At 48.3% G+C, this 26,175-nt stretch overlaps 1 protein-coding gene across 1 annotated transcript; it reads left to right on the top strand.

Moving 5' to 3' along the window:
* The first annotated feature begins 875 nt into the window (after positions 1–875).
* On the top strand, positions 876–5,539 carry LOC8030775 (tetraspanin-33-like). The gene is made up of 3 exons (XM_002402728.3): positions 876–1,320; positions 2,326–2,482; positions 5,191–5,539. Exons 1-3 carry the CDS (start codon positions 876–878, stop codon positions 5,537–5,539), a joined length of 951 nt encoding a protein of 316 aa, XP_002402772.3.
* Positions 5,540–26,175: the final 20,636 nt, after the last annotated feature.

The raw sequence follows: 26,175 nt of genomic DNA on the forward strand, positions 1-26,175 counted from the left end.
CGGAGCCATAGCCGGAACGACGGTGCTGCATGCGCCAGCGCCACCCGCGGGCGTCTTCCAACGCTGTGCCGCTTCTCCGGTTTAGTTCGTTACACTACCCCCTTTAAGCCACTGTAGTGACGGCGAGGAAAGCAGACAAACTTTATGATGCGGAAGAACACTTCGGCGCAGCGATACCAGGTGCGTTCTAAGGCCCTTCCAGCATGCATTTGAATGTGCGGAAGGCGAACAAAAAGAGTTCGAAACAAAGACTTAACGCAGAAGGCTGCATTTCTCCACCGCCTAATAATTTGACGAGCCTTAAACGAAAAATGCGTTTCTTTGGCCATCCTGCGTCTTATTTTTTTTTATCCGTAACATGGGTCTAAAGTATCAAACTGCCGAAAAAGCCAGCCTCAATATCAAGAACCACCATCATCATCATTTACCTCCCCGTAGCCGTAACCCTCTCGACGATAGATGGCTCTCGCGAAGCCTAGAAAACCTTTCCGCGCTGAGGCTATTGTATTTTCGAGGAGTGGAATGTATTTCCCCCAGTAAAGTATTTGATTGAACCAAGAATCACCGGTTTCAGCAGTTCGGAACTTCGGCCACCACCACAGTCATCAACAATAACAGTGACAAAAGAAGAAGAGGAAAATGAGCGAGAGCAAAAGTCTCCATTTCGCGTGCTCACGCTGTCCGCGTTTTGATGCGTTCCAAACGGGACAAATCTTCCGATGCCACCAAATTCTACATAGATTATCGCTGAACCTAGATCATCACCTTCCAGAAGACGCTGGTCAGTGCAAGTGGAAGAAGCAAGACACAGATTCCGAAGAAGTGCGACCGGAGGACTCAGTGAGGGGGCCTCTAGCAAACCACGCACTCCTTCCATGTCCGGCGTCGGCGACGTCGCCGGAATCGACAGTCCCGATGACGAAGTCTTCGTGGAACCACAGAATCCCCCGACGCCGGATCACACAGTTCTGCTAGACGTGAATCCGGCGGTCCGCTACCCCCTGCTGCTCTTGAACATGGTTCTCTGCGTGGTCGGCGCGTTCATGGCGCTCTCCGGTCTCTACACGCTTCTGGAGACTTGGGACGGCTCCGCCGACGACGACCAGGAGACGCTCCGGAAGTTTAACATTTACAGCTGGGTGGTGACGCGTATTGAGCTGGTGGTAACGGCCACGGGACTGGTCTTCTTCTTCGTGTCCTGTTGCGGTTGCGTCGGGGCCCTGCGCGAGAACACCTTGCTCCTCAGAATCTACTCGGTCGTGCTTACCATGCTCATTGTGATCGGCCTGATCTGCGGTATCATCGTCTTCTTCATGCCCGGTAGGCTTGAACATAGTTTGCTTAGTCGCGAGAATCTCTTTGACAACCGCGCATTGATCCGCTTCTAAGGATTTGGCAATTCTCCTCAAACCTTCAAAAGATACTTCCATATGGATACTGAAGGATAGGAGATAACAGATCGCTTTTACGCCAGAGCGTCGAGCTTTGGTTGGTAGGATTGATGGATAGATGGAAAGGTTAGCTCTATCGCTAGACCCTGCTTAAGCAGCACGCGAAGCTCTTGTTCGCGTTAGTGGGGAAGAGACACGGTGAGTTGGTATGACAAAGTCACCTAGCCTTTCCATAAGCCCCTTAATACTTCTAATCAACGCTCTCGGCGTCCTGACGTCCCCGCGCGCTTTCATCTCCTCCTCTCCCTCAGTTCCTCTCAGTTTAGCTGATAGCTCTTAACCGTAGCTTTCGCCGTATTCGGGAAAAAAGTGAAAGTATCAGCTAGGGCGAGCTTTAAGACCAATGGACTTTAAATTATATTCTCGAGCGGCCTCCGTGGGAACATTTCCCCCCGTAAACACGCGAATAGTAAGCACGTACACGGACGACAATGTGCTTTCCTGGATTCACTGTATACCCATCGGTAATTGTGATGAAGTGATTTTTGGGGTGACCCTGTCAATAAACGATCACCGAGAAAGCTGGAGTATAGCCCCCGCCGTGAGCGCTCTCTTTAAGAATTAAGGAATTTCCTTGGCGGATTTGAACCAAAAACCTTCTGTACTCATGTCTTTAGAGCAGTAAATGCCAGTGCTTGCTTGCTTGCTTGGAGCTAGAAAGTGAAAATATGCACTAATATCGACGGAAGAATATATTTTCTTTCTAACCCTTCCTTTCCAGGCCGTCGAGCCATCCCCGTTATAATAAAGTGTAACAACAACAAGCGATAATATTCGAATTTACAGGCACGCGAAAGTTTGCTTTGGCACGATACGGCCCTTTGGCCGCTTAATTTTAATCTTTACTTTATAAGTTACATTCTATTCCTAACAGCTCACGTCAAGAAGCTGATACAAGACACGCTGTCGGAGTCTCTGGTGATCCACTATCGGGACACCGCGGACTCCCAGCAGTTCGTGGATGCTGTGCAGCGCTATCTGCAGTGCTGCGGCATGACCTCCATGAGTTATCAAGACTGGAACAAAAACATGTACGTTTTTTTTGTTTTTCCGGATTTTTTTGCATCCCATCGTAAAAAGCGTTACATCCTATTCTCAACAAGCGATGTTGTTGACTCCTTGAGTATACCACTTCACTCCTAGTGAGTGGCGGAAGCCTTCTTCGTAAGTTTTCGAAAGCGGAAGGGTACTGAGTTCAGGGCCGGATTAAGGTACGGGCTAAGGGGGCTGCAGCCCAGGGCCCCCGACTCTCTGGGGAGCCCCATGTAGCTCGTAAAAAAGAAAATAAAAAAGCCTAAAAATATTTACGAAAGCGATGTTGCTTTGCCGCAGCATTGGAGAAGAGGGATATACACAGATAATGGCGATTTCAGCGAGGCCAAACGCGCACTTCGCCTAGCACACTCCTATCCCTGTACAAAGCCGGCCCTTTGGGAGGGTGACCGGCCCCTTAGGGGTCTTGTCCTCTTTCTTTGGAAAGCGGCTTCGAGCAAACGAAGAAAACACGGGAGGGGCCCCACGATCTGGGGTTTTTCGCTCCTTTTTTTTTGTCAGGAAGGGAAATGGTCATAAACACCCCCCCCCCCCCCCCCCCCCCTTTCACCCTACTCGGGCTCGTGTCTCGTGCACGCAAATACATGTGTCTGAGCAGCGCCTTTGAAAGTGCGGCCTTCGACGCTGCTGGGGAAGGCAACAAAGCTGCATGCCGCCTCCGCGGTGGTCTTGCCGGACTGCTCTCCACTCAGTCTTAGGAATATAAACGCCGCATCCATGAACCTTGACAAACGCTGCATTCATCAATCTTGACATAGGAACCAGTATTGCGCTGGTCGCGGCTTGCACGGAAGAAAGAGAATTAAAAAACTGTGCAAAAAAAAAAAAAAATCACGTCACGGGATTTCATTTTCCTACAATCTCGTAAATCCTAAATGCTGCTGTGTGCTCATTTCATAACACGTTTCTAGAACGCGCGAGTTCTTGAAGCTTGCTTCCATAGGAATGAGAAAAGAAAAGGCTGTGGAGTTTGATAATAATGCATCCGGTTTCGTATAGGCACTTAGAAGCTAACATATTTGTGAGACAGCCAACTCTTCTATTTTAATATTTATCCTATTACGTCCTTCTGGCGTTGCGTTCGGTGAAGTTTTTTTCATATTCCGTATCTTGCTTAATGAAAACTTCTTTAAGGGTCTAATTTGAGTTACCGAAGGCTAGTTCAAATAAAGAAAGTTGTATTTTCTCCCCACTGTTTATTCAATTGCTTACACGCCGAGGTGGCGGGATAGTTAGCGAGTTCTACTTGCAAGTGGGTTTGTAAGGAGGTTGCAGATTTTACAGCTACTGCGTCGGACCCAATTAGATGAAGTCCGAATGCGTAAACGTCGGTGAGGTAACCTTTGAGTGCACATAAAGAAACCATTCCTGGTAGAAATCTCTGAGCCTTACACTGCAATGTATCCCGTTTCGTATGTGCTGATTTCAGATGTTTTATTTGTAATTTATTTTGATGCCGCAATTTGTCATTTATAATGTCCGAACCGGTTCGCAAACCGGTTTAGCGCCCCGAACCGGTTCGCGAACCGGTTCACGGATCGAATCAATCGAACCGGAACTGAACCGGAACCAAATAAATTTACTTGAACCTGAACCGTAACCGAACCCATATTTTTTTCGGTTCGACACACTGCTCTCTAACCATGCGGGGAGTATTCGGCGCTGGCGGCGGCATTTGCTCCACTCATTGGCCAACCTCTCTCAATATACGGCTCTGCCTCACTATAGGTAGTGCACGTGCTCCCCACGCGGTTATGTTTTAATTTTCATAGTGCTTAGAACCTTGGCATTGCACGTGCTTGCACCATCAGAGGAAGTTCAAGTACTCTGGGTTGCAAAAAAATTCCACCAGGCGATGATACCCAAACTTCCTGCCGCAAATATGGTCTGGTTCATACATTTGCGTAGGTACCAAAACGACAAGTAAACCGCGACGGCGGTAACTCACGAGTGCTTCACAAGGGTTATCTCTCACATTGCATACCACGTTCCGTAAGGGGAACAGTTGATCCGGTGACTCTGTCGTTGCTGTCTTGTGGGTCGCTTTGAACGTAAACAACGTAACTGACTGAACTATAGGGTTATACGGTATTCACTGGCGGCCATACCTGAGTGCATATAGCTGCTCAGCGCGTGCTGACGGCAAGCTTCCACAGTGCTTATGCAATGTGCATTCCACACCAAGGTTGCCGGTCTTGGGATCTTATAATGGTGAGCTCGTTCTCAGCATGCCCAGTGAACAGTGCACGCAAATATGGAGTCTAATGAAGCTCTAAAAGTCTAAGTATCAAGTCATAGTCATTGCCAATGAACCGTTTGCTAAAATACCCTAGCATTAATGATAATTCTTGGAACTTAAGCACACCCGCCGCATGCGCTCGCCTTCTTTGTAAAAAAAAAAAAAAAAACTTGAAATGATCAAAATAAGGTGTTGACGAACGCACGTGCAAAGTGCCATTTTGTTTTGATTTTGGCTTTAGGAAATTACTGTTGCATACACTAGCAAGCATAGCGCGTGTAACTACAGAGGCGCACGCTCCTTGGTGCTTGGGTGATTTAAAAGGTATATTGCGCCCGCTACTGGCATAGCAACCCTATTTTGTGTGAAGAGAGCCGCTACTCAAGATATTGTATTACAACCTGACTATAGTAATCATTTGACTGCATGTCTACCACCGCGGTGCAGCTACTTCAATTGCAGCACCCAGAACCCGAGCCAGGAGCGCTGCTCGGTGCCGCACTCATGCTGCAAGCAGAATTCGTCCGGGGAACTGTTGAGCATCTTCTGCGGGCGCAAGGTACTGAACATGTCCGGCTACGACGCATGGTTCCGCATCTACATCGGCAACTGCCCCGACGCGGCGCACCGTTTCGTCAGGGAGCATGTGATGATCGTAGGCGGAACCTGCCTCGCGGTCGTCATTGTGATCGCCTTCCTGGACCTGATCGCCAACTCGGTCGTAGAGGAGATCAACATAATCCGCAGAATCTACGCGCAGATCAACGAGTTGGCGGCCCAGCCTCCCTCCCCGTAATGCCTGGAACGCGACTTCGACCGGCGCGTGACGCGAGTCGTGCCATCGGTTGAAAGATTCGTCCTTTGTGCCCGAGTCACACTACAGCGATACACAGAAACAACCAACACCGACAAGCGTCAAGCGTATGCAGCATGCACGCGAGGGTAGCTTTGGCAGGTTTGCAGTTCCTCAGTGCTCGGGAAGTAAGCTCGAGTGATTGCAAGCCTGCCGAAGGTATACACCTTCGCGTGCAGGCTGCGCGGGCTTGAGGTGTGTCGGTGTCCGAATTGTTTGTTTGCTACTTTGGTGGGACTACGGCTTAAATTATGGGCTACGGTGAACTAAAACCTAGTACACTGTAGAGTGTTCGTACAGTTGGAATGTCTGGGAACGCTAGGGGACGCTTCCTGAAGAAGTACGATGTTCCGAAGAATGTCGTCGTCCATGCGGCTCGTGCTAATGACGAGATGATACAATATATGGAAGGGCCATATTTTTGGGACGTTGTTAATTTAAACGTTTCTGTAATCACTGACAGGATTGGAACAGCGGTGAGGTTTTTCAGGTGGTCCGCCTCTAGGGCGCGCTTTGTTTCGGCAAGACATTAGTGCCTCGCGAGCTTCGACCGTGCGTGCGCAGTGAAAGTACGGTGGAAGAGCGTGTGATCGAGGCCTGGCGTCCAATAGGGAATATGTCGTTATTTTTCTTTGATGGAATAGAAATGCGGCGACAATACATAGGGTATTTCGGGTGATTTCTCTACCAACTTCTCGATGGACGGAAATGCGTTTCTGTACAATTGTCCATCATCCGAGAAACATTCTTAAAGAGGTGTTCACATGCATTCGAAAGACACGAAGACGCGCAAGCTGTAAAAGACTGCTTGCAACACAACAATCTTGAGATGATACCACGAAGACTGTGCATCAATGAAATGACGGTGTTTACATAAATATAGTTAGCGGCTGTTCATTGCCAGCTAGACTAAAAAAATCTTGGTGCGATCTTCACTTGCGCTAGCCATTTTTGTCCCAGACTTCGAAGCTGCCGCTTTTAGCGCTGAACAGTTTATGCCCACTGACTTAGGCGTAAATTGGCACCAAATACTTTACTAGGGGAATACCGGAGAGAATCCTGGTTTTTCCCTAGTTCATTTAGGGACGACTCTCCCCGCCAGCGCATGTGACCAAGCGACGTCTCGGAATGAGGTGCGCTGCCGCTGTCAAGCGCGATTCCGCGGTACTTCGTTGTCGTCTTTTGTTTATGTCTTCTCGGGGAGTGTCCTGTATTCTTCCTATACTTCGTTTTAGCTTAAGTCCAGACGGAGCCGATGCTAAGCGCGAGCATGTGGCCCTGAACAGTGCTTGCGCTGCACGAGCGCGCGCGCTTGGCAGGGACGCTGAAAGCCCAAAGCTCGATCTTGTAGTCTCTACTACGCTCACACGTAAAATGAAAGGGAAAATATTAAAACCCATTAATTATTTTTTTGCCAACTTCCAGCATCACGAATACTTCAAAAATAGGCTACTTCATGCCGGTATCACCTAAAAAGAACCCTTTGAAGTTGCCTTAAAACCACACCCCTCCGCGGTAGCGCGAGAGAGCCGTAAAAGAAGAAGGAAACACATGATACAAAGGGACCCTCGCGTGTGCTGCTCGGCTCGCAGAGCCAACGTCGTACGTCGTCGTTACTTGCTGCAACTGCTTGAAGTTGTAGCTGACCTAGTGGGCGATTCATGCTTTTGAAGGATGCCAGCTGAACGTAGGAAGATACACAAAGAGAGATAAAGAATAAAAAAAACGAACACAATGCTGGACTAGCAACCATTTAATGAAGATAAAGTTCTTGTTCTTGCACACCCATTAGTTTTTATATTTCGAACTAATTTGTGTGGAAGAAAAATAAGTTTATCTTCAGTAAATAGTTGCTAGTTCAGCAGGTTTCTTCCGAGCATTTTTCTACACAAGAGGCCGGCACCTCAGCGAATCCGAGGAGCTTACGCGAAGCGGAGATCAAACCAGGTAAGGATTACCAGTTGATCGTTCCGAGAAAGATGCAATTAGAATCTCAACTGGTTCTTTTATGACGCCACGGCTCGACCAACCAATGACGTTCGACGGCGATAAACGGCTGCAGGTTTCTCGATTTTGTTTTGCTCCTTTAGTGGGGCGATTGGTGGCCGAACGGGCTAGCGCACACCAGCTCGAAGCACGTGATAATAATTTACGATATGATGTGGTATGACATACAGTATTTATTTTAGCTCAGGAGAGCCGCGGCGCCGTAGAAAAGCAAATTGCTCATACCTTTCAGATCTACGGCGCCGCTACTCATAATGATGAAATGGTATAATACAAATGCATCGTGTGAATTATGATGATGATGACGGGATGATGAAGAGGGTGAAGAACAGCACCAGAAATACAACCACGAAACGTGAGCAGACCTCAACAAAATTTGAACACACATTCGTTCACCTTTTCAATGTACAGACTGTATATGGAATCTGTTCATTATTTCTACTATTTATGCTAATACTGAATGTGTTGAACATACAATGTGATTAGAACCTTCCTGTGCGGTGATGTATGAGTGTCCTCTCCTGTTACTGTACAGGTCTCGTGCTGTACCTTGATTGTTCTACACCGGAACTTTGACTTTTGTATAGCAACCCATAACGTATGCCTTTCTTGTGCTATCTTTCTTCCTTTTCCCCTTCCCATGCTAAGTAGCCAGCCGGAATGCATTTTCTGGCTAACCTCTCTTGCATTTTCCCAAATTAAAAAAAAAAAGTAGCGTTATTCACGACGGTCGTTTTCGCGGGGCCGCCACGGTTGATGACTTCTAACAGGCGAGACTCGAGCGCTTGGCGAGGTCTTCCTGCTTGCCCAGTATGTAGACGATCCGGCCGAATTTTCGACGACGCAGGGAGTCCAGCCAATGCCACCTAGAAGATAAGGCCTGCGCATGATGCTTAGTTAGTATATCCCCGCCCCGCCCCAAGCGCCAAACACCCCGAAGCTTGACGAGAGTAAGGGCCACGTCACAACTACGGCGCATTCACTGGCGGCCATTTGCGTGCGCAACTGGCGAGCGCGAGCTGATAGCGAACTACTACAATTCATTGACAACGTGCATGCGGCACTATCAAGATTGCCGGTCTTTGCAGCCTATTAATGTGATCTCGTCCAAAGCGTGACCACTAGTATTAGCGGCGAGATGTTACAGTGGCGCCCTCGCTTGGTTCCCTCTCGTGACGTCATGACCTTGCGAACAACAAGTTCGATGATGTTTGCAATGAGCATGTTGAAAGCTTGAAATCGTAGCGCCCTGAAACCAACTTTGCCAACGCCGTCAACATTGAAGTTCTTTCATTCCTCTTATTTCCGTCGATGAGACATCCTTTGCTGACATCATAGTCAGCATTCGGCCAATCGTGGTAGGCCGACCACAGTGACGTTTTCGATCGCGCAGGTCGCCAATTTTTATCAATCATATACTACATCCGGTCCTCCGGGACTGAAAGGTACGTACATCTAAAGGCTGAACTCCATGGAACAAATATGCTGCGACTAAAGGGGTATTCACACGAGGGAGAAATCCCGGGGATTTCTCCCCGGCACGCGCATCCCACGACGAAAACGTCAGGCTTTGCGATGTGCAAAAGCCTCGCGTTTTCATCTCGTGATGCGCGCGTGCCGGGGAGAAATCCCCGGGATTTCTCCCCGGCACGCGCATCCCACGACGAAAACGTCAGGCTTTGCGATGTGCAAAAGCCTCGCGTTTTCGTCTCGTGATGCTCGCGTGTCGGGGAGAAATCCCCGGGATTTCTCCCTCGTGTGAATACCCCTTAACCGACGAATTTCGCTCGGCGGCTTTTGTTCTGCGCGGAATCAACACAGTGGCTGCTACGTCGCGCGCAAAGCGAGCGTGCCGTCGGGCGGCGTTCGCCAGTTAAGCGTGTTTCACATGCAGCGGTTTTGGCCCTGAAGCGGCGCGACTTCTGCCGTCGCGGCGCTCTGGCCAGCACCAGCGGTTGAGCGGCACGAGCGCCGCGACGGCAGAAATCGCGCCGCTCTAGGGCCAAAATCGCTGCATGTGAAACACGCTTTACTCGTCACAAAATTCGTTCCATGAAGTTCAGCCTTAACTAGGGTGCCTCAATGTGCTTCTGTTCAGGGTGATGCCACCCTTTGTAGTACCCGATGCCGACAGCACGCGCTCACGGGTAAAATGCAAAGAAATCAAAGAAAACAAATATGTCGCCATAACACAGTCCCCGCCACAAACGCATACAGGGGCACGCTCTTCCTCGCGCTTGTAAACAAACAATAAAACAAAGTGTGGGACAAAATGGCCAGACGTGTACACCTTATCAAAGCGCACCTTAACCCATGTCAGCGCTAAACACCCTTTTTTCCTCCTTCATGCTAGATGACTCCCAATAGGCCCGGTATGGTTCACATGATAAACGTTTGAATCAATGAGTCATGACCACTGAAGCAGGCAATGTTGCAGACGATGGTGCTTATCCGGGCTATCTAGGAAACGCTGAGGGAATCTACTAGTGATAACGTTTTGGGGGATCGGTGGCCGAGTGGGCTGAAGCGCACACCCAGCTCGACGCGCGTGGAGCGAAAGCTCGCGCTGCAGAACCCAGGGATCCTGGGTTCGAGCCCCACCCCTGCCCGTTTCGATCTGGATGAGCATCGTACCGGCGTGCGGTCGTGTATCACTACTGCGTGATGCACGTTAAAGACCCCAGGCTAGCGGCTGTACCGCACTGGCTAAATTTCTCATCTACAGCTGGGAGACTCGTCGCCCCTGTGAGGCAGACCAAGTTCTAGGCTGTATAAACACACACACAACCCAATTTTTAGTGATAACGTTTAGAGGAGGAAACACGCAGGCGTTTTCTTTTAGGTGCTATTGGTTCAGCACCCCCGTGGTGGAGCTAAGGGGGTCGGCGCCGACGTTGGCCGGGTGGCTGTCTTCGTGATAGCGCGCCTTGATGTCTCCCAACTTGGGGTCGAGCTTGTAACCGGGCAGCTTGAGCACCCTGTCGATCGAAGACTTGGCGGGTGCCCCTGGGTCAGTTGGCTCTCTGACGATGAAAAACGTGAGCGCAAGCTCGCGCTGCAGAATCCAGGGATCCTGTACTCAATCCCCACCCCTTCCCGTTTCTATCTTGATGAGTATCGTAACGGCGTGCGGTCGTGTACCACTAGTGCGTGGTGCACGTTAAATACCCCAGGCTAGCGGTTGTACTGCACTGGCTAAGTTGCTCTCCTACAGCTGAGAGATAAGTCGCCCGTTGAGACAGACTAGGTTCAGGTTCTATAAACATACGCACAGCATTTTTTTTCTTCTTTTTTTTACGTTTAGTGTCGTTTTGAGGACAAATGATGGTGATCTTTAAATTCTCAAGGAAAAACTACCCCGGAATAAAGCATTAGCTAAAAAAACAAAAAAAAAAAACGTTTCGGCTTCCATGTAAAAAACCCTTGAAAAGAAAAACAGTTAAAAAAAAAAAAGAGAACAGCCTGGTTGGGACACGCGTGTTGAAAAATAAATTTTGCGCGAAAAATAGTTTTTTTTTAGAGCTATATTGACGGCGAGAGATTCATTTAAAATTCGACGCGCAAAGCCCATGACGTCACGTAATGGTCATTCCTTCTTTCGACCTCAACGAGGTGGTCATTCGCTCTTTCCAACTTAACGGGAAGGCGAAGCCGATCCACCTCTCCTCCACGCGCCCGAAATGCCAAGAGAGAAAACAAGTGGAAAGGAGGAGACACGGCATTTCACGCCGTCAATATTGCTCTAACAATGTTCTTTTTTTTCGCGTAAATTCAATTATTTTGACACCCGCGTCCCAACCAGACTGTTTTTTTTTCTTTTCAGTTTGCTTTTTGAATATTTCGTACGTAATAAATTATTATAACACAAGAACTTAAACTGGTTAATCTGTAGCAGGGACAGACACAACTGCCTAACTGCTATAAACTGACGGCTCAAAAAAAAAAAAAAAAAGAAATCCCATCTCATTTAAAATGGGAGAGTAGACTTCCCTAAAAGCAGAAAGATATTTACTTCCCGTCATCATTAATTTGCGTATTTACTGAAATGTAGACCTATTGCTAAATTACCCAACTATCAAAGAGAACGCTGGTACGGTAATTCTACACGCCAGCTGCGCTCGCCTTCCACGTATAAAAGATTCGGAGTAAATAACCAAAATACGGCTTTGACAAACGCGCGGCCGAAATGAAATGTGTCTTAACGTTTTGCTTTAGAACAATTACTACTGCAGACGTCAGCACGCGCAACGCGTGTAACTACACTAGCGGCATGCTTCTTATGTGTTTGGGTAATTTAGCAAAAGCTATAGGCCTTTTGCCGAATCACCCAAGCATCAAAGAGAATGCCGGGAACGTAAGTACGCGCCTGTACGTGCTGGCATCTGCAGCTGTTCCAAAGCAAAAATATAAAACAAAGGGCACTTCGCACGCGTGTTTCACAAATGTTTTATTTTTGGCTATTTCCTTACAATCTTTTGTATAGTGAAGGCGAGCGCTTGCTGCGTGTGTACCTACGCTCCCAGCATCCTCTCTGGTACTTGGGTAATTTAGCGAAAGGTCTATTGGCGGTGATATATGTTCGTTTCAACTATCAAAGGCACGTCGACGAGATATTAGTCCAGCGGAAGGCCTTGTTTCCGACTTCACCAGCGCTCTCGTAGCGCTGGTGCACTTTTTGAATGCCAGGCAGCTTGCGGTGTCCTCGCCTTCCAAGAGACTGCATGGAACTCTCGAGGTGAGCACATCCTCAGCCATCACAGGGTGCATACTTCACCGCGGTGCACTCGGATCCCGAGTAGCACACTTCGTTCTGTGAATGTCCTTAGGGTGTCCTTAAGATGTCTTATACCCCTGTCAGACGGCAGCTAAAATGGCATTTACGCCAAATGACATTCAGGTTTTGAAATGACATTCATGATGGGACCTGCCAGACGACAACTAAAATGACATTTAGGTGATGTCTATAACGATTGCGATCGCAAATTCGTCTCGTGCACATAGAACACGTTTTCGTCAATAAACAATTTTAACACGGCAAAACACTTCTTTTTGTCTGTGTTGTCTGCTGGGACAAGAAAATATAACAAAAAACTGGGATAGAAAGTTGCGCTCACTAGTTTCTGACAAAAAAATAAAGCGAAGCGTGGGGCGAAAGCCATTAGCCAACCTAACGTCGTCATAAGCCGATCCGTAAGCCGAGCCTCCCGCGCTCCGCGACTACAGCTGACAGCTTGCTCGTACAGTTATTTCGTTAATTTCGGTAGTGCTTGCTTGCTCTGGTTGTCCCTCACGCTCGATCTTCGGCTGCCGTGTTCACTTCTACGTCTGCGAGAGATCCTGGATGCCGTATTGCGCTTCCGCCGTCACTATCACGGCGGTATGGATTGATCTTGGTTCGAGCGTCTCCGGCTGTTGAGAAGGCCGTCCATCATCTTCGTCGTAGACGCATTCCGCGAGCTTCGGTTGGAAGACAAGCTACCGTACCTATTAACGTACTGCGTCTTCAAGCAGGCGTTTGGCTGATGCCGGCGACGTGATCAGACACCTTGTGAATCTGTATCGGTGTTACATAGAGTGCTTGGTTCGCCAGGTGACTTGCGTGCACCTAACCACCCCAGTGACAAAGTGAGTCGGCGCTGCAAAGCCATACTCTCCTGCGGAGGACAGAACCATCGCCAACTTGCTCGTCGTGAGGCAAACCACTGCCTAGTGATCGCATCCCTCCGACGCGACTGGCCGGAGATCGTGAGCGCCGCCCCGACCGCTGAACGGTTAAACACACACGGGATAACCGAACTGCCCCAGGACTCCCTCAGGTCATAGGGAATCGCTGTAGGAATGCCACCTGGGACATCAAGTTTCAGCACCAGCGGCTACCAAAGCACAATAAAAATAGTAAGTACCCTTCTTTTTTTGCAAAAAAACAAGAAAAAAAAATGTTTGAACTAGTAGAAATAATATCCCTACATGTTTTTTTAGCCCTTAGAAAATGCAGGCAATCTTGTTTCAAACTCACAAAATTAAAAAGAAAAAAAAAAAACTCACTTGTCTTCCTTTTACTGAATGTCACTCAAAACTAACTGATATAGCTCCTGTCAGCATTCTAAAGTAATTCGTTAACTCGTTTTAATGTGAATAAAACAACTGGATTGATCATCTTCCCAATTGTGCATCCTTGATGAGGTGAAAATGACTGAATAACTGTTTCTAAATACGAGACAAGAGTGCCAGCTTCTAGCACTGTAAATACTATGTTTAGAAGCTATAGAATGTTTGCCATTCTGTGAAGTTTCCAAGAAATGTTCCAAGCTAGCTGTGTGGTGAAATTTTGACTGCTCTGCTTCCCTATTGAATCTTCAATTTTGAGAATAAGGTGTAAGATATTTTATGCCTAGAGGACTGATGCATCTGTTGCAATGTTTCTATCCAACTACAGTGATTCCTCTGGCTCTCCTAGACCACTGCTACCAGTTCCAGTATCTCAATGTTGGGATGCCGAGGCAGTTTCGTGACCATCTTCCAGAGGTTGGCACTGGCTAGCACTCGGGAAGCAGTGATGCCCCAGGCACATATGGCCACAGTCAATGGGACCGCCGTGTCCCCACGGATCCTGTGTAACCACGTGTTCCTGATAACATCCAACATGCTCGAACCTTGCCCAACCCAGGACATCATCTTGCAGGGAACGGCACGTCGTTCAGTCAATTCCGTACATGCGACGACCCTCCCAGACTTCTCAGCATCACTCCCAACTTCTTGTAGTGATGGATAAATTTCAGCCTACTACTGACTTGGAGAATTGGAGTGGATACAGGGGCTATGGTTTCATTTACTTCATGCGCGAGTGAAGCTGAAGCTATGAGCATGAGCATGTTGCCCTGAACGATGCTACCACTACATGATCGTGCATGCTTGGTAGCGACATTGAAAGCCTGGATCTTGCACTTAAAATGAAACGGAATCTTGCATCGTGAGTGTTGTGTGTGTGCATCTGGCAACATCGGCGAGTCAGCAGAAGTCAAGCCAAGGCGAGTCAAGCTGGTTTTACCGAACCGTTTGTCATTCTGGGGACTCGTCGTAAACCACGTGTCTCTTGTCTAACTCCTCTTTTCTGCACGGCCAAGTCGGCCGCCTGAATAAAGCTTTGGGCAACAACGAGAATTAAGAAATTCAAACTCCGAGGCACGCAACCACACTTTTTTGAGCAACGACAGCTTCGTGGCAACTTGGCAACGACGAGAGCATATGGCGAAAAAGGACGAGCCTAACGTTGTTATCATGGGGCGGCTGAGACATCTCGAAGAGTTCGACCCAAAAAGATTGAAACGTGGCCCCTGTACCAGGAGCGACTAAACTTTTTCTTCATTGTGCTCAACATCCTCGAGGAGTCCCCAATATGCGCAGTCCTATGTAGCGTTTGTGGATCGACAATGTACTCCGTCGTATGCTCGTTGTGTGTGCCAGTGGACTCCCTATGCGGACACTGTGTTGGAGCTCACCGCCCACTACACACCGTGCCTGTCAGTGATTGTTCAGTGCTTTGCGTTTCATAAGTGCAGCCAACAGCCTGGAGAAAGCATCTCGAATTTCGTCCCCGCCCCGCGCCGCTTCTTCGAACACTGCAACTCTGGTGAGACCTTGTCAGCCATGCTATGGGACCGTCTGGTGTGTGGTGTCCTGGACAAAAGGGTGCAGCGTCGTCCTCTGGGCAAACCAGTGCTGGAGCTCAAAAAGGCGTTTGAGGCTGCAGATCCTTTGCCTTTGCAGGATTTGCAGCAACGACATTGATTTCCGTCAACAGCTTAAAGGGGCACTCAAGTGGATTCTAAGATCGTCTATTTATTGGCATAACTCAATCTATGGGCTTTAAGCATCCTAAAAAACCCAAGATAGCGTCCAAGGGCAGCCGATTTTCATAGTAAAAATCCAATTAAAGATTGTGGCACGCCACCCTTTCTGTGCCGTAGCGCAGAACACCAGGGGGTGCCACCGGACGGGAAGGCAGCATGGGAGGGCACGCGACAGCCAGTCACGAGTGACGGCTTCTCGGCGGACTGATTTTTCAAAGGTGCAAATGTTTGAAAATTTAGTGTGCCGGGAAGCCATTATCGTAATTGGCTGTCATGTGCCCTTCCCTGTTGCCTTCCCGTCCGATGGCACCCTCTGGCGTTCTGCGACACGGCGTAGAAAGGAGGGCATGCCACAATTTTTAATAGAATTTTAAATAGCTAGATTGACTGCCCTTGTATGTAATTTCGGGTTTTTTAGGATGCTTAGAGTCCTAGATTGAGTTATGACAAAAAATAGACGATCTCAGAATCCACCTGAGTGCCCCTTTAAGACGATGACCGCCTTCTTTATTGAAAGTAGCTACCCACTCAGCGTTCTGCGCAATGCGAGCAGTCGCGTCTCTAACATTTCGCAACACGACGCTCTATTTCCCCAACCAAGATCTAAACCACCATGCAACACCCTCATCATCACATTCCATCCCTCCACACCCAGGCTCAGCAGATTAATCATGGAGACCACTTTCCACCTGGTAGACTCTACAGTTATCTCTAAAGCACCCGCCCTAACGTCCTATTGAAGCACAACTTATGATCCCTTCCAGTATGCAGCAAGCACTCCGAAACCCCCTCATCTTTACGTTCCATCCCTCCGTACCCAGGCTCGGCAAACTGATCATGAAAACCACTTTCCACCTCGTAGACTCTACAGTTATTTCTAAAGCACCCACCCTAACTTCCTATCAAAGCCCAACTTACGATCCCTTCCAGTATGCAGCAACCACTCCGAAACCCCCTCATCTTTACGTTCCATTCCTCCGTACCCAGGCTCGGCAAACTGATCATGAAAACCACTTTCCACCTCGTAGACTCTACAGTTATTTCTAAAGCACCCACCCTAACTTCCTGTCGAAGCCCAACTTACGATCCCTTCCAGTATGCAGCAACCACTCCGAAACCCCCTCATCTTTACGTTCCATCCCTCCGTACCCAGGCTCGGCAAACTGATCATGAAAACCACTTTCCACCTCGTAGACTCTACAGTTATTTCTAAAGCACCCACCCTAACTTCTTATCGAAGCCCAACTTACGATCCCTTCCAGTATGCAGCAACCACTCCGAAACCCCCTCATCTTTACGTTCCATCCCTCCGTACCCAGGCTCGGCAAACTGATCATGAAAACCACTTTCCACCTCGTAGACTCTACAGTTATTTCTAAAGCACCCACCCTAACTTCCTATCGAAGCCCAACTTACGATCCCTTCCAGTATGCAGCAACCACTCCGAAACCCCCTCATCTTTACGTTCCATCCCTCCGTACCCAGGCTCGGCAAACTGATCATGAAAACCACTTTCCACCTCGTAGACTCTACAGTTATTTCTAAAGCACCCACCCTAACTTCCTATCGAAGCCCAACTTACGATCCCTTCCAGTATGCAGCAACCACTCCGAAACCGCCTCATCTTTACGTTCCATCCCTCCATACCCAGGCTCGGCAAACTGATCATGAAAACCACTTTCCACCTCGTAGACTCTACAGTTATTTCTAAAGCACCCACCCTAACTTCCTATCGAAGCCCAACTTACGATCCCTTCCAGTATGCAGCAACCACTCCGAAACCCCCTCATCTTTACGTTCCATCCCTCCGTACCCAGGCTCGGCAAACTGATCATGAAAACCACTTTCCACCTCGTAGACTCTACAGTTATTTCTAAAGCACCCACCCTAACTTCCTATCGAAGCCCAACTTACGATCCCTTCCAGTATGCAGCAACCACTCCGAAACCCCCTCATCTTTACGTTCCATCCCTCCGTACCCAGGCTCGGCAAACTGATCATGAAAACCACTTTCCACCTCGTAGACTCTACAGTTATTTCTAAAGCACCCACCCTAACTTCCTATCGAAGCCCAACTTACGATCCCTTCCAGTATGCAGCAACCACTCCGAAACCCCCTCATCTTTACGTTCCATCCCTCCGTACCCAGGCTCGGCAAACTGATCATGAAAACCACTTTCCACCTCGTAGACTCTACAGTTATTTCTAAAGCACCCACCCTAACTTCCTATCGAAGCCAAACTTACGATCCCTTCCAGTATGCAGCAACCACTCCGAAACCCCCTCATCTTTACGTTCCATCCCTCCGTACCCAGGCTCGGCAAACTGATCATGAAAATCACTTTCCACCTCGTAGACTCTACAGTTATTTCTAAAGCACCCACCCTAACTTCCTATCGAAGCCCAACTTACGATTCCTTCCAGTATGCAGCAACCACTCCGAAACCCCCTCATCTTTACGTTCCATCCCTCCGTACCCAGGCTCGGCAAACTGATCATGAAAACCACTTTCCACCTCGTAGACTCTACAGTTATTTCTAAAGCACCCACCCTAACTTCCTATCGAAGCCCAACTTACGATCCCTTCCAGTATGCAGCAACCACTCCGAAACCCCCTCATCTTTACGTTCCATCCCTCCGTACCCAGGCTCGGCAAACTGATCATGAAAACCACTTTCCACCTCGTAGACTCTACAGTTATTTCTAAAGCACCCACCCTAACTTCCTATCGAAGCCCAACTTACGATCCCTTCCAGTATGCAGCAACCACTCCGAAACCCCCTCATCTTTACGTTCCATTCCTCCGTACCCAGGCTCGGCAAACTGATCATGAAAACCACTTTCCACCTCGTAGACTCTACAGTTATTTCTAAAGCACCCACCCTAACTTCCTATCAAAGCCCAACTTACGATCCCTTCCAGTATGCAGCAACCACTCCGAAACCCCCTCATCTTTACGTTCCATCCCTCCGTACCCAGGCTCGGCAAACTGATCATGAAAACCACTTTCCACCTCGTAGACTCTACAGTTATTTCTAAAGCACCCACCCTAACTTCCTATGGAAGCCCAACTTACGATCCCTTCCAGTATGCAGCAACCACTCCGAAACCCCCTCATCTTTACGTTCCATCCCTCCGTACCCAGGCTCGGCAAACTGATCATGAAAACCACTTTCCACCTCGTAGACTCTACAGTTATTTCTAAAGCACCCACCCTAACTTCCTATCGAAGCCCAACTTACGATCCCTTCCAGTATGCAGCAACCACTCCGAAACCCCCTCATCTTTACGTTCCATCCCTCCGTACCCAGGCTCGGCAAACTGATCATGAAAACCACTTTCCACCTCGTAGACTCTACAGTTATTTCTAAAGCACCCACCCTAACTTCCTATCGAAGCCCAACTTACGATCCCTTCCAGTATGCAGCAACCACTCCGAAACCCCCTCATCTTTACGTTCCATCCCTCCGTACCCAGGCTCGGCAAACTGATCATGAAAACCACTTTCCAGCTCGTAGACTCTACAGTTATTTCTAAAGCACCCACCCTAACTTCCTATCGAAGCCCAACTTACGATCCCTTCCAGTATGCAGCAACCACTCCGAAACCCCCTCATCTTTACGTTCCATCCCTCCGTACCCAGGCTCGGCAAACTGATCATGAAAATCACTTTCCACCTCGTAGACTCTACAGTTATTTCTAAAGCACCCACCCTAACTTCCTATCGAAGCCCAACTTACGATTCCTTCCAGTATGCAGCAACCACTCCGAAACCCCCTCATCTTTACGTTCCATCCCTCCGTACCCAGGCTCGGCAAACTGATCATGAAAACCACTTTCCACCTCGTAGACTCTACAGTTATTTCTAAAGCACCCACCCTAACTTCCTATCGAAGCCCAACTTACGATCCCTTCCAGTATGCAGCAACCACTCCGAAACCCCCTCATCTTTACGTTCCATCCCTCCGTACCCAGGCTCGGCAAACTGATCATGAAAACCACTTTCCACCTCGTAGACTCTACAGTTATTTCTAAAGCACCCACCCTAACTTCCTATCGAAGCCCAACTTACGATCCCTTCCAGTATGCAGCAACCACTCCGAAACCCCCTCATCTTTACGTTCCATTCCTCCGTACCCAGGCTCGGCAAACTGATCATGAAAACCACTTTCCACCTCGTAGACTCTACAGTTATTTCTAAAGCACCCACCCTAACTTCCTATCAAAGCCCAACTTACGATCCCTTCCAGTATGCAGCAACCACTCCGAAACCCCCTCATCTTTACGTTCCATCCCTCCGTACCCAGGCTCGGCAAACTGATCATGAAAACCACTTTCCACCTCGTAGACTCTACAGTTATTTCTAAAGCACCCACCCTAACTTCCTATGGAAGCCCAACTTACGATCCCTTCCAGTATGCAGCAACCACTCCGAAACCCCCTCATCTTTACGTTCCATCCCTCCGTACCCAGGCTCGGCAAACTGATCATGAAAACCACTTTCCACCTCGTAGACTCTACAGTTATTTCTAAAGCACCCACCCTAACTTCCTATCGAAGCCCAACTTACGATCCCTTCCAGTATGCAGCAACCACTCCGAAACCCCCTCATCTTTACGTTCCATCCCTCCGTACCCAGGCTCGGCAAACTGATCATGAAAACCACTTTCCACCTCGTAGACTCTACAGTTATTTCTAAAGCACCCACCCTAACTTCCTATCGAAGCCCAACTTACGATCCCTTCCAGTATGCAGCAACCACTCCGAAACCCCCTCATCTTTACGTTCCATCCCTCCGTACCCAGGCTCGGCAAACTGATCATGAAAACCACTTTCCAGCTCGTAGACTCTACAGTTATTTCTAAAGCACCCACCCTAACTTCCTATCGAAGCCCAACTTACGATCCCTTCCAGTATGCAGCAACCACTCCGAAACCCCCTCATCTTTACGTTCCATCCCTCCGTACCCAGGCTCGGCAAACTGATCATGAAAACCACTTTCCACCTCGTAGACTCTACAGTTATTTCTAAAGCACCCACCCTAACTTCCTATCGAAGCCCAACTTACGATCCCTTCCAGTATGCAGCAACCACTCCAAAACCCCCTCATCTTTACGTTCCATCCCTCCGTACCCAGGCTCGGCAAACTGATCATGAAAACCACTTTCCACCTCGTAGACTCTACAGTTATTTCTAAAGCACCCACCCTAACTTCCTATCGAAGCCCAACTTACGATCCCTTCCAGTATGCAGCAACCACTCCGAAACCCCCTCATCTTTACGTTCCATCCCTCCGTACCCAGGCTCGGCAAACTGATCATGAAAACCACTTTCCACCTCGTAGACTCTGCAGTTATTTCTAAAGCACCCACCCTAACTTCCTATCGAAGCCCAACTTACGATCCCTTCCAGTATGCAGCAACCACTCTGAAACCCCCTCATCTTTACGTTCCATCCCTCCGTACCCAGGCTCGGCAAACCGATCATGAAAACCACTTTCCACCTCGTAGACTCTACAGTTATTTCTAAAGCACCCACCCTAACTTCCTATCGAAGCCCAACTTACGATCCCTTCCAGTATGCAGCAACCACTCCGAAACCCCCTCATCTTTACATTCCATCCCTCCGTACCCAGGCTCGGCAAACTGATCATGAAAACCACTTTCCACCTCGTAGACTCTACAGTTATTTCTAAAGCATCCACCCTAACTTCCTATCGAAGCCCAACTTATGATCCCTTCCAGTATGCAGCAACCACTCCGAAACCCCCTCATCTTTACGTTCCATCCCTCCGTACCCAGGCTCGGCAAACCGATCATGAAAACCACTTTCCACCTCGTAGACTCTACAGTTATTTCTAAAGCACCCACCCTAACTTCCTATCGAAGCCCAACTTACGATCCCTTCCAGTATGCAGCAACCACTCCAAAACCCCCTCATCTTTACATTCCATCCCTCCGTACCCAGGCTCGGCAAACTGATCATGAAAACCACTTTCCACCTCGTAGACTCTACAGTTATTTCTAAAGCATCCACCCTAACTTGCTATCGAAGCCCAACTTACGATCCCTTCCAGTATGCAGCAACCACTCCGAAACCCCCTCATCTTTACGTTCCATCCCTCCGTACCCAGGCTCGGCAAACTGATCATGAAAACCACTTTCCACCTCGTAGACTCTACAGTTATTTCTAAAGCACCCACCCTAACTTCCTATCGAAGCCCAACTTATGATCCCTTCCAGTATGCAGCAACCACTCCGAAACCCCCTCATCTTTACGTTCCATCCCTCCGTGCCCAGGCTCGGCAAACTAATGGAGACCACTTCCCACCTCGTTGACTCTACAGTTATTTCTAAAGCACCCACCCTAACTTCCTATCGACAGCCCAACTTACGATCCCTCCCAGTATGCAGCAACCAGTCCACAAAGCCTCAGACTTTGCTCCCTGGTACCACGCCGTGCGGCACTCCGACATGTCTTGCGTGCAAACACACCGGCCCTCCTTCCAACCTGCCAGTGAGAATTCCTCCCGCCCTTCAAAAGTGTCACAAATATTAGATAATGCTGCTCCCCACCTAGTGAAGGCACATCTGAGATATGATAATGACCACTGTGCCCAGTTACGCCAAATGCTCAGCGTCGCTAAGACTCCTCAAGTCCCTTGAGTCATCTTTCCTTTCACACTCATGCAAGCTTGTTGACAAAATTCTGGAAGTCAACTCGTATCTCTATGCCTATGGTCTCACCTGTAAATCAAGGAAACTAGACACTCTCTTGCCCCTAAATGATGAGGCTGCCGTCCAACGCAATGATAATGTCACCATACGAGACGATTTACCCCACACTGCCCCTGAACACGTTATCTTATCGAAGGGCCTGTCCTTCGTCCCTGCACTTCAAAGCCGACCTTACCCTTCTTTTGTTTTTACATGTGGACAGCGAACAATTCTTCCGATGCCTACTTCACCCAGCATCCGTCTAACTTTAATCGCACCATGTTCGACACCATTAACCCACAGACTGGTATCCGTACCCCGCTTCCCGCCAAACACCCTGAAACTGACAGTTCAATCAAAGCATGTCGTAGCATCATTGCCAACTCCTCTAGCAAACTAATCTCTAAATACCTGAACGCAACCCCACAAGAAGTTACCGCTCTAAAATCCCTTTGAAACCGCACTAACCTCGTAACCTAGCCAGCCGATAAGGGTGGAAACGTGGTGGTCTGCACTCTGCAACGCCTACCCCTCCCTCAAGTTTACCTCACTGATATCGAAATGCGCTGTCAGCTTCCTAGACTTAAAAGTCACTGGTGACACACCTCTGTGCACTATAAACGCACTGACAGCCATAGCTACCTTCTTTACTCCTTGATCCATCCTAGATCCCAAGTCAACTCTATTCCCTTCTCACAATTCCTTCGCCTCCATAAGATTTGCAGCGACGAAATGGATTTTCGTCTTTAAGACGATGACCACCTTCTTTATTGAACGTAATTAGCCACTCGACCTTCTGCGCAATGCGAGTAGTTGCTTCTCCAACATTTCATGGCACTGCTACTGCGACTCGCATCTTCCGAGTGCTCTAGTGGGGCATGTCGGGCTGCTTCAACAACAAGCCGAAGCAGCTTCTGAGGCTATGTGGCCTTTTCCTCTTCACTCTTGTCAGCTCAGCTGCACATTACTGCTTGTGCCGGCCCTTATACCACTGCTTCGTCGGCCTGTTCTGGAACTCATGGCATCATCACTGACATTGCCACTAGTCTCGGGCATATTGGGGTCAATACCAGTGGCAGCCTTGATGCTGGCTATTGCACTGTCATCATCAGCCTCACACAATTATTTTATTGCTGCTCTTCTAGAAGGTACCTCACACAGGTTGCTTTCTGCGATGCTTTCACACTGCACGTCTGAAAACAAGTGAGGAGAATGTCACAAAAGTGGCCATGGCTGCAAGAAACTGCCACTTATTTAGATACAGTGATCCCGGGAACTTGTAGATTCCTCTGTAATGTAGCCAGCTCACTTTGCCTACTTCTATGGTGGCCCCCAGCAGCAGATGTTTTCTGGAACACGTAAATATCTTAAGTAGCAACTGTGCAGCAACTGTATTCAATGTATAGATGAAATACCTTATTAAACAATTTTTAGGATGTTTTGGAATAAAATTGTGCACGTATCATGTAAACACACGTAGCATATTTCGCTTTGAAACAGTATGGGATTATCCAACATCAAAGAAAGCTAGAAATATAAGCATTGAGAGACTGACTTCACGCAGCATTTCTTTTTATTTCTTTTTGGAGAATGTCAATGGGAATGTAAAAGCCGGTAAGAAGTCATGGTGGCGAATACCTACACTACGTTTATTACAACAACAGGGGATTTACAAGATTTGTACCACTTAAAGAAAAGTAACCACTTTTTGTCGTCTTGCATTCTTCCCAGAATCTCTACTTCGCGGCAGCCAAGTAAACATTCAGCTAACTTCGCGAGCTGTTGCCAGAGCAACAAACGCGAAATTTAAAGCGCTGCTAGGCGAAGTCAGCTAGTATATCCACGACCAAGCCGGTCGTGCAATGAACTCGTTCGGGGTACGCAGTACTCGTTCGAGGTACGCAGTGCTGCGACGACCCACACACACAAAACGAATACTAGACGACCGTCCGCTCCGCTAATTGTTTCGCGTGCTCCTGTTGGTTATGCCCACCGTGAAAGTTATATCTTACCCAAAAATGTTCCTTGAGGTTTCGGTATTGTGATGGAGTGCGACGTATATCTTGAGGAAACGGAGGGCTTCTCAAATCGCCCGTAGGCCGGTGCAGAACCCGCCGTTCCGCTTCTGCTGCCGAAGACATTCGAGGTGCTCGTCTCACATAGTTTGAGTACCGACGTCTCGCGGGACAGGTCGCCTTTTTTTTGTCGGCAGGCGCTCCTTCCGACATCGTAAAAACGCGTAAATGAGGAGCGCATCGCAAGTGGAACCAACGAACCGAGAGCCGACCGAGGCGAGCGCGCGACAGGTTCAGCGGTTCAGAGCCATTAGGCCTACTGGATAACTGGAGTCGTGAGTAGGTTAAACAATTAGAAACGTAAAGTGCGTGCGAAATACGCGTTAAAGTAATTATTTTCGTAATTAAAACGATGTAAAAATTGTTTCCGCAATATATACCTTCTTTTTTTTAAAACAATCCCGTAATATGTGTCGAGCGCTGCCATCGAGAGTACGCTTTGCGAGCCGTAAATGAGTTTGTGGAACTCTGTTTACCCGAAATGGCATTTAAGTTAAATGCCATTCGAGTTGCCGTGTGGCAGTGCCTAAATGACATTTACACTGAATGTCATTTGGCGTAAATGCCATTTTAGCTGCCGTCTGAATGTTCTGAGGATGTTTTTCGAACGTCCACAGGACATCCTCAGAACGTTAGGACATCTTACAGGGGCACTGACACCACAAAGGTGTTTTTTCCCCGTTTTCTAGAACGATTTAAGTTCCAGTCATAGACACAAAAAACAATAACATAACGAAAAAAAATTTCCCACGAGCGCGCTCGCGCCTTTTTCATTTTTGAAGTTTTCTCTCCCTCTTCTCATCTCCTCGCTTCGTTTTATTTGTGACGTAACCGATTATGAAGTTTACAAACTTTGTAAGCGACATTTCTGTAATATTTAATAACGACATCAGTAAAAAAATTTTTTTTTAACGCCATTACAAAACCACGACGCCCCTTCTTTTAAAATACCGAAGTGATGTCGCTTCCTGGCTTTTTATCCTTCATCGCAAAACATGGCGGCGCTCCTCACCTGTAGCAGTGAGGGTGATCGGGGAGTCGGGGAATCGGACGAAGTTCTCTATGTTTGGTAGACTTACCTCTAGCCAGGCATGTAGCCAGGGGAGGGGGGGGGGGGAGAAATGGGCCCCCCCCCCCCCCCCCGAAATCTTCCATTTTGCTTGGGCATCCTCTCCCCCCTCCCCATCATACAGCATTTTGTCATAAGCACCTGTCCCCCCCCCCCCCCCCCCCCCCCCCCCCCAAAACCAAAATCCTGGCTACGTGCCTGCCTCGAGCCTTGGACATTTTGCTTCGTGTTATATGACCTGCTGCGGCAAGTTCCTAGGACAGACATCACGCCTCAACCGCGGTGCCATTTTAACCCCCAGCGCTCTAGAGACGCTTGGGCTGACCTCATAAACCTCGCCGACAAAGTGCCGAGAGCAAATAGAGGCCTTCGATCTGAAACCTTCCAGCACTCCTTTAGGAATTGCAGTTAGCCGAACCGCCTTCTCTTTCGAATTCTTCGGGAACCTGTGCTGCAGCGTACTCTCAGATGTGACTCCGCCGGTGCAACCATTCACGCAGCACCGGCGCGACATGGCCTTTCACGTGGCTCACAAAAGTCCACTGCGCGTTCGCTTCCACCTCAGACCGCTTAAAAAAGTTTGAGATCGCTGAAAAGGCCCTAAAAGAACTTCAGACTGGAAAGTGAAGCATCGTTTGCTCACAGCAATAGTATGTGGGCGAACACGACACTCCCGGTTAATACAGTTCAAAAAAATTTTTATTTTTAATATTTTTTTTTTTGTTATTTTACCAAATTGGAGCTTACAAGCTTCGATTTTCGAGGGTAATGTCAGGGCATCAATTTCAATCATTTCAAATAATATAATAATAATAATAAAAAAATTACCTGTCAGTGCCCCTTTGAAGACATCCTTAGGACA

Source organism: Ixodes scapularis, unplaced genomic scaffold (assembly GCF_016920785.2).
Source record: "Ixodes scapularis isolate PalLabHiFi unplaced genomic scaffold, ASM1692078v2 PGA_scaffold2__306_contigs__length_199485367, whole genome shotgun sequence".
Lineage (NCBI taxonomy): Eukaryota > Metazoa > Arthropoda > Arachnida > Ixodida > Ixodidae > Ixodes > Ixodes scapularis.